General features: G+C 44.2%; 1 protein-coding gene across 1 annotated transcript in view; it reads left to right on the top strand.

Moving 5' to 3' along the window:
* dcaf5 (ddb1 and cul4 associated factor 5) overlaps positions 1-9669 on the top strand; it is a 29324-nt gene that overhangs the window by 12434 nt on the left and 7221 nt on the right. Inside the window, exons 5-8 of the mRNA XM_045708038.2 lie at positions 62-191; positions 2178-2391; positions 8136-8202; positions 8289-8416. Of these exons, the coding sequence (XP_045563994.1) occupies positions 62-191; positions 2178-2391; positions 8136-8202; positions 8289-8416 (539 nt within the window). The remainder of the gene's footprint in view (positions 1-61; positions 192-2177; positions 2392-8135; positions 8203-8288; positions 8417-9669) is intronic.

Raw genomic sequence — 9669 nt, 5'->3', positions numbered from 1 at the left:
TCCCTTTGATCAGTAACCGTGTCGTCCGAGTTAAAGACATGTCCTTCCCTGTGTGTTTCAGAGCCCTTCTGTCTGGCTAACTACCCGTCAGCGTTCCACAGTGTGATGTTCAACCCGGCAGAGCCCCGACTACTGGCTACAGCCAACTCCAAGGAGGGAGTGGGGTTGTGGGACATACGCAAACCTCGCACGTGAGACAACATGGCCGCCCGTTAACTGTCACTCTCAGAAACTTCGGCACCTTTTTTTTTTTTATCACCCTTTAACTCTCAGAACTTTCAGGCTGTAATCCAGCAGATGTCTGACCCAATTTGTCCACCAGAGGGCAGTTTTGTTCTAGTATTGCGTCATTGCTTCTAGTGTTTGCACGGTTATACCCGTACCACAGTAATACCACGGTACCAAAAAGTCATGATACCAACGTTTTAGAATACCCTAGTACCGTTTCATATGTTACTCCAGCCCTGTATATCTATATAACCTGCTGGGACCTGTTATAAAGTGTTTATAAAGTCAGTTGTGTTTATAGATTCAGTTGAATTTGAAGCGAACAGCCAGTACTAGTCTCTTGTATGAGCAGGTGCAATAATATCCACAGCACTTTCATGCTCATATCACGTGTGGCAGCTGTACTCATGAGACGTGCTTCAGAAGTAGGATTCGTATAGGCCTCGTGTTCGCCTAACTATATCAAAAATCTATTTCTTTCTGGTGCTCCTTAAATTCTGTTTGGGGCGTAACGTTTTAGAAGGTGGGAGCAGTGTGTGTGTGTGTGTGTGTGTGTGGTGTGTGTGTGTGTGTGTGTGTGTGTGTGTGTGGGAGAGAGAGCTGTAAAGAAGGGTTTTCATGCAGTGTTTTCCCCCCTTTACTGACACGATGACATGCAGATCATTATACAGGGATATTATCCAATCAGCCATTCTATGCAACATTCTATTTATACACTGCACAGGGTGAAGTTAAATCCAGTGTGTTGTATTGAGTAGAAGCGTAAATTTCACTGACAGGTTTTTAGTGTCCGAGACGAACAGGATGTTTATTTTAGTTTAAATTTGTTATTTAAAATTTTTTTTTTACTGTGATATCTCGATACTACTCGATATCGTGATACTTGGCATGGTATCGTTTGTGAAATGTTGGTATCGTGATACTTGGCATGGTATCGTTTGTGAAATGTCGGTATCGTGATACTTGGCATGGTATCGTTTGTGAAATGTTGGTATCGTGATACTTGGCATGGTATCGTTTGTGAAATGTCGGTATCGGGATACTTGGCATGGTATCGTTTGTGAAATGTTGGTATCGGGATACTTGGCATGGTATCGTTTGTAAAATGTCGGTATCGGGATACTTGGCATGGTATCGTTTGTGAAATGTTGGTATCGGGATACTTGGCATGGTATCGTTTGTGAAATGTCGGTATCGGGATACTTGGCATGGTATCGTTTGTAAAATGTCGGTATCGGGATACTTGGCATGGTATCGTTTGTGAAATGTCGGTATCGTGATACTTGGCATGGTATCGTTTGTGAAATGTTGGTATCGTGATACTTGGCATGGTATCGTTTGTGAAAATGTCGTTATCGGGATACTTGGCATGGTATCGTTTGTGAAATGTCGGTATCGGGATACTTGGCATGGTATCGTTTGTAAAATGTCGGTATCGGGATACTTGGCATGGTATCGTTTGTGAAATGTCGGTATCGGGATACTTGGCATGGTATCGTTTGTAAAATGTTGGTATCGTGATACTTGGCATGGTATCGTTTGTGAAATGTTGGTATCGTGATACTTGGCATGGTATCGTTTGTGAAAATGTCGTTATCGGGATACTTGGCATGGTATCGTTTGTAAAATGTTGGTATCGTGATACTTGGCATGGTATCGTTTGTGAAAATGTCGTTATCGGGATACTTGGCATGGTATCGTTTGTAAAATGTTGGTATCGTGACAACACTGCTTCTGCTTTGACCATATAACACTGAAACTGCCTCTAAATGTAATCAGACCTGCTAAGTACCTTCCCTTTTGTTATCAATCACATTTCTAAAGCTCTTTTTACATCAGTAGCTGTCACAAAGTGCTTTAACAGTCAGCCTAGACCATTCCTTTCTAATCCACCTCTCGTTTCTCTTTCCTTGTCTCTCCATCTCTCTCTCTGTCTCTGTCTCTCCCAGTTCTCTGCTGCGGTACGGCGGCAGCATGTCCCTCCAGAGTGCTATGTCGGTGCGTTTTAACAGCGCGGGTACCCAGCTCCTGGCCCTGCGTCGCAGGCTACCCCCGGTCCTCTACGAGCTACACTCTCGCCTACCCAGCTTCCAGTTCGACAACCAGGGCTACTTCAACTCCTGTACCATGAAGAGCTGCTGCTTCGCCGGAGACGAGGACCAGGTGGGGTAGACCCTGTCGTTCGTGTAAAAAGCCCAGGATGGTGGCAGTTTCTGAGATACTGGATTTGGCGTGTCTGGCGCCGACGGTCATACCACGCACAAAGTTGCTTAGGTCACTCGTTTTGTCCATTGTAATATTTTATATAGCAAGCCACATGACTCACTGTCTGTAGGAAGGGGAATGGTGTACCTAATATTTAGACCTGCGAGCCATGGGGTGTGTGTGTATATACACTACATGATCAAAAGTATGTGGACACCTGCTCGTTGAACATGTCATTCCAAAATCATGGTCATTAATATAGAGTTGGTTCCCTCTTTGCTGCTTTAACAGCCTCCACTCTTCTGGGAAGGCTTTCCACTAGATGTTGGAACATTGAACATTAGTGAGGTCGGGCATTGATGTTGGGCGATTAGGCCTGGCTCATAGTCGGCGTTCCAATTCATCCCAAAGGTGTTTGATGGGGTTGAGGTCAGGGCTCTGTGCAGGCCAGTCAAATTCTTCCACACTGATCTCGACAAATCATTTCTGTATGGACCTTGCTTTGTGCATGGGGCATGGTCATGCTGAAACAGGAAAGGGCTTTCCCCAAATTGTTGCCACAAAGTTGGAAGCACAGAATCTAGAATTGCATTGTATGCTGTAGGGTTAAGATTTCCCTTCATTGGAACTAAGGGGCCTAGTCCAAACCATGAAAAACAGCCCCATACCATTATTCCTCCTCCACCAAACTTTACAGTTGGCACTATACATTGGGGCAGGTAGTGTTCGCCTGGTGTTCACCTGTCTGACTGCCAGATGGTGAAGTGTGATTAATCACTCCAGAGAATGTGTTTCCACTGCTCCGGAGTCCAATGGCGGTGAGTTTAACACCACTCCAGCCGACACTTGGCATTGCGCCTGGTAATCTTAGGCTTGTGTGAGGCTACTCGTCCATGGAAACCCATTTCATGAAGCTCCCACCAAACAGTTATTGTGCTGATGTTGCTTCCAGAGGCAGTTTGGAACTCTGTAGTGAGTGTTGCAACCGAGGACAGACGATTTTATACGCTACAGCACTCACTGGTCCCATTCTGTGAGCTTGTGTGGCCTACCACTTTGCGGCTGAGCCGTTGTTGCTCCTAGATGTGTCCACTTCACAATAACAGCACTTAGTTGACCGGGGGCAGCTCTAGCAGGGCAGAAATTTGACGAACTGACTTGTTGGAAAGGTGGCATCCTATGACTGTGCCACGCTGAATGTCACTGAGCTCTTCAGTAAGGCCGTTCTACTGCCAATGTTTGTCTATGGAGATTGCATGGCTGTGGTCTCGATTTCATCCACCTGTCAGCAACTGATGTGGTTCAAATAGCTCAATCTACCATTTTGAAGGGGTGTCCACATATTTTTGTATTTTGTGTGTATACATGTGTGCCTGTGTATATGTACTGTATATATGCATACATACTGTGTGTATGTATATACAGTACCAGTCAAAGGTTTGGACACCTAGTCATTCAAGGGTTTTTCTTTATTTTTACTATTTTCTACATTGTAGAATAATAGGGAAGACATCAAAACTATGAAATAACACATATGGAATCATGTAGTAACCAAAAAAGTGTTAACCTCTCTGGGCTAGGTGGCACCAAATCGTCCCACCTACGTAACAGCCAGTGTAATCCCGTGGCGCGTTATTCAAAAACCTTAAAAATGCAAAAACTTCAATTTTTCAAACATATGACTCTTTTACACCATTTTAAAGACAAGACTCTCGTTAATCTAACCACACTGTCCGATTTCAAAAAGGCTTTACAACGAAAGCAAAACATTAGATTATGTCAGCAGAGTACCCAGCCAGAAATAATCACACACCCATTTTTCAAGCTAGCATATAATGTCACATAAACCCAAACCACAGCTAAATGCAGCACTAACCTTTGATGATCTTCATCAGATGACAACCCTAGGACATTATGTTATACAATACATGCATGTTTTGTTCAATCAAGTTCATATTTATATCAAAAAACAGCTTTTTACATTAGCATGTGACTAGCATTCCCACCGAACACTGCCGGTGAATTTACTAAATTACTCACGATAAACGTTCCCAAAAAGCATAACAATTATTTTAAGAATTATAGATACAGAACTCCTCTATGCACTCGATATGTCCGATTTTAAAATAGCTTTTCGGTGAAAGCACATTTTGCAATATTCTCAGTAGATAGCCCGGCATCACAGGGCTAGCTATTTAGACACCCAGCAAGTTTAGCACTCATCAAAGTCAGATTTACTATAAGAAAAATGTTATTACCTTTGCTGTCTTCGTCAGAATGCACTCCCAGGACTTCTACTTCAATAACAAATGTTGGTTTGGTTCAAAATAATCCATAGTTATATCCAAACAGCGGCGTTTTGTTCGTGCGTTCAAGACACTATCCGAAAGGGTAAATAAGGGTGACGAGCATGGCGCAATTCGTGACAAAAAAAGTCTAAATATTCCATTACCGTACTTCGAAGCATATCAACCGCTGTTTAAAATCCATTTTTATGCCATTTTTCTCGTAAAAAAGCGATAATATTCCGACCGGGAATCTGCATTTAGGTAAACGGAGGAAAGAAAATAAAGCATTCGGTTGACTCGGGCACGTGCCTAAGCCCACAGTACTCTGATCGGCCACTTGCCAAACGCGATAAAGTGTTTCAGCCAGAGCCTGCCTCGATATCGTTCAGCTTTTTCCCGGGCTCTGAGAGCCTATGGGAGCCGTAGGAAGTGTCACGTAATTGCAAAGATCCTCAGTCTTCAATAAAAAGAGCCAAGATAAAACACAACTTGTCAGACAGGCCACTTCCTGCATGGAATCTTCTCAGGTTTTGGCCTGCCATATGAGTTCTGTTATACTCATAGACACCATTCAAACAGTTTTAGAAACTTTAGGGTGTTTTCTATCCAAAGCCAATAATTATATGCATATTCTAGTTACTGGGCAGGAGTAGTAGAGACCCGGCTGCTGTCTGGGGGGGGGGGGGGGAGACCCGGCTGCTGTCTGGGGGGGGGGGGGGGGATCCGGCTGCTGTTTGGGGTTTTAGGCTGGGTTTCTGTACAGCACTTTGAGATATCAGCTGATGTAAGAAGGGCTTTATAAATACATTTGATTTGATTGGATCTCATACATTGAGATTTGTTTCGACAGTTTGTGTTGGAACTCGTTTCAGAATTTATTGGCGAGCTACTCAACCTGTTGAAGACTTCTACCCTAGTGAGACAGAGAAGGTGTTGGTTTGACTCCTAGTTGGCACCAGACGGAAAAAAAAACATATTTCTGCTCAGTGTGTTTTGAACAAGTTACACCACGTCTCAAATTCTATCTTCCCTCAGAGAAGAGATTTTGTCATAAATAAATCTCCACTGTACTGAACATGCTGCTTGTTTTACACTGAGATTCGTGGCCCCCGATTTCATAAAGCGTCTGGAGTGCTGATCTAGGGATCAGGTCCCGTCTGTCCATGTAATCTTATGATGATCTAAAAGACCCAAACTAAACTGATCTTAGATCAGCGCCCTTAGAGACAATTTAACGCTTGATCCTAAAATGTGGTCGGAGGGCCTCCGAATAGCTCCACATTGACATGATTAGTGGCGGAAGATCCTCTATAAACACAAAGTCGCTTCCTTGACAACAGCTCTGCCCTGCACCCCGACGAGCAAGACGTATTAATATGCCCTGTCTTCTGCAGAGGCCGTATCACCGTAATGCAGACACCAGGTTAACAATGCAGCGCCTTTAACTCTGAGGCTTTATGAATACAGGCCCTGGACTGAAAAATAACTGGGCCTGATGGTTCTGTTGTCCCGTCTGTCTGTGGGGTTCTGTTGTCCCGTCTGTCTGTGGGGTTCTGTTGTCCCGTCTGTCTGTGGGGTTCTGTGGTCCCGTCTGTCTGTGGTCCCGTCTGTCTGTGGGGTTCTGTTGTCCCGTCTGTCTGTGGGGTTCTGTTGTCCCGTCTGTCTGTCTGTGGGGTTCTGTGGTCCCGTCTGTCTGTCTGTGGGGTTCTGTGGTCCCGTCTGTCTGTCTGTGGGGTTCTGTGGTCCCGTCTGTCTGTCTGTGGGGTTCTGTGGTCCCGTCTGTCTGTCTGTGGGGTTCTGTGGTCCCGTGTGTCTGTCTGTGGGGTTCTGTTGTCCCGTCTGTCTGTAGTTTGCGTCCCAACTGGAACCCTATTCCCTATATAGTGAACTATTTGTTGAAGAGCCCATAGGGGATAGGGAGCCATATGGGATGCAGCCTACGTCTCTACTGAAATGGAATAATCACATTTTTGTTTGGTGATTTATTGTGTGGTATCAACTCCTCAACATGGGGTACAGAATATTACCACCATCATGTGTTTATTCAGAGGACTTTAACTCTCACCCTCTGTCCCCAATGGACCCTATTCCCAATGTAATGTACTACTTTATTCCCAACACTGGGAATAGGGCTCTGGTCTATAGTAGTGTACTATATAGGGAATAGGGCTCTGGTCTATAGTAGTACCACTATATAGGGAATAGGACTCTGGTCTAAAGTAGTGCACTATATAGGGAATAGGGCTCTGGTCTATAGTAGTACACTATATAGGGAATAGGGCTCTGGTCTATAGTAGTACCACTATATAGGGAATAGGACTCTGGTCTAAAGTAGTGCACTATATAGGGAATAGGACTCTGGTCTAAAGTAGTGCACTATATAGGGAATAGGGCTCTGGTCTATAGTAGTACCACTATATAGGGAATAGGGCTCTGGTCTATAGTAGTGCACTATATAGGGAATAGGGCTCTGGTCTATAGTAGTACCACTATATAGGGAATAGGACTCTGGTCTAAAGTAGTGCACTATATAGGGAATAGGGCTCTGGTCTATAGTAGTGCACTATATAGGGAATAGGGCTCTGGTCTATAGTAGTACCACTATATAGGGAATAGGACTCTGGTCTATAGTAGTACCACTATATAGGGAATAGGGCTCTGGTCTATAGTAGTACCACTATATAGGGAATAGGGCTCTGGTCTATAGTAGTACCACTATATAGGGAATAGGGCTCTGGTCTATAGTAGTACCACTATATAGGGAATAGGACTCTGGTCTATAGTAGTGCACTATATAGGGAATAGGACTCTGGTCTATAGTAGTGCACTATATAGGGAATAGGACTCTGGTCTATAGTAGTGCACTATATAGGGAATAGGACTCTGGTCTATAGTAGTGCACTATATAGGGAATAGGACTCTGGTCTATAGTAGTGCACTATATAGGGAATAGGGCTCTGGTCTATAGTAGTACCACTATATAGGGAATAGGGCTCTGGTCTATAGTAGTACCACTATATAGGGAATAGGGCTCTGGTCTATAGTAGTACCACTATATAGGGAATAGGGCTCTGGTCTATAGTAGTACCACTATATAGGGAATAGGGCTCTGGTCTATAGTAGTGCACTATATAGGGAATAGGGCTCTGGTCTATAGTAGTGCACTATATAGGGAATAGGGCTCTGGTCTATAGTAGTGCACTATATAGGGAATAGGACTCTGGTCTATAGTAGTACCACTATATAGGGAATAGGGCTCTGGTCTATAGTAGTACCACTATATAGGGAATAGGGCTCTGGTCTATAGTAGTGCACTATATAGGGAATAGGGCTCTGGTCTATAGTAGTGCACTATATAGGGAATAGGGTGCCATTGGGGGTTGAAATGTCTTAATCTCTGTTCTCTTTCTCTAGTACATCTTGTCTGGATCAGATGACTTCAACCTTTATATGTGGAGAATCCCGAAGGATCCTGAAGCAGGTAAGAGTGTGTTTTCTCTTATCGGTGTGTCCATCTGTGTCCATCAGATTATAATCTCTCTCTTATTCCGCCCTGCTCCCCTCCAGGAGGCCCGGGTCGTGTGGTGAACGGAGCGTCCATGGTCCTAAAAGGTCACCGTTCCATCGTGAACCAGGTCCGGTTCAACCCCAGCACTTATATGATCTGCTCCTCCGGGGTCGAGAAGGTCATTAAGGTACGTTAGTGGCGGCGTCGTCGTCGGTGACCTCGCCGTTACGTCGTCGTCGTGGTGACGCGTGCAGGTCAAGTCTAGTTGTTCATCTCTCCGTCGTTGTATTTTGTCACTTCGAGGTACGTGACGTCATTGAGGGTTTGTGTTTTCTCTCGCTATTTACATAATGTATAAGTGTGTGACTTAGTTATTTGTAAAATGACTTGGTACATGATTGATCCATGTCATTGCAACATCATGCATGTCAATACATCGCAATTAAATTTCCTCTCAGTTCAGTTGTCTTGGAACTTTTTTTAAAGGGAAGATGGCAAGAGTTTTTATTTTATTTACCGAAGTAACAACGTTAGTGTTAGTCATAAACATAGTAACTTAGTTGTAGTTGGTTTTACCTAGAACTCAACAAAAATACTTCTCCGTTTCAAATAAGTTAATTATTTCAAAAACATATCTTCAAAACGACTTATTTCTCAAGGTCATGTGGAGATTCTGGTTCATCTTAGCCCAGCCATGAAGACTGTGTTTGGAGTGTAGCTCACCTACAATCCACCAAATCACGAGGAGGTGGTGTGACGTAAACAACCAATCAGATTTCCCATATGATCCTGCTCGGGCTGCTCCAGGCAGCTCTGACTTCTCCTGCACTAGAAGGCTTGCCCCTGCCTCGAAAGGAAAGTGGAAAATAATTCCCGCCTGCTCTAATATTTTAGTACCGTTCTGTTTTTCTTATACTTGTTTGATCAACTTTTTTGACCTGTCCTCTGAAGGAAACCACCTGATTCTACTAATTAGCTGCTCAACAAGACCTTAACTAGCTGAATCAGATATGCTGAATTAGGGTTGGACTGAAAACCTACAGGACAGTAGATCTCCAGGACAGTAGATCGCCAGGAAGAGGGTTGGGCTGAAAACCCTACAGGACAGTAGATCTCCAGGACAGTAGATCTCCAGGAAGAGGGTTGGACTGTAAACCTACAGGACAGTAGATCTCCAGGAAGAGGGTTGGACTGTAAACCTACAGGACAGTAGATCTCCAGGAAGAGGGTTGGGCTGTAAACCTACAGGACAGTAGATCTCCAGGACAGTAGATCTCCAGGAAGAGGGTTGGGCTGTAAACCTACAGGACAGTAGATCTCCAGGAAGAGGGTTGGACTGTAAACCTACAGGACAGTAGATCTCCAGGAAGAGGGTTGGACTGTAAACCTACAGGACAGTAGATCTCCAGGAAGAGGGTTGGACTGTAAACCTACAGGACA

Source organism: Salmo salar, chromosome 01, assembly GCF_965601325.2.
Source record: "Salmo salar chromosome 01, fSalSal1, whole genome shotgun sequence".
Taxonomy (NCBI): Eukaryota; Metazoa; Chordata; class Actinopteri; order Salmoniformes; family Salmonidae; genus Salmo; species Salmo salar.
The sequence above is the reverse complement of the archived record's forward strand: the minus strand, read 5'-3'. Positions and strand labels throughout refer to the sequence as shown.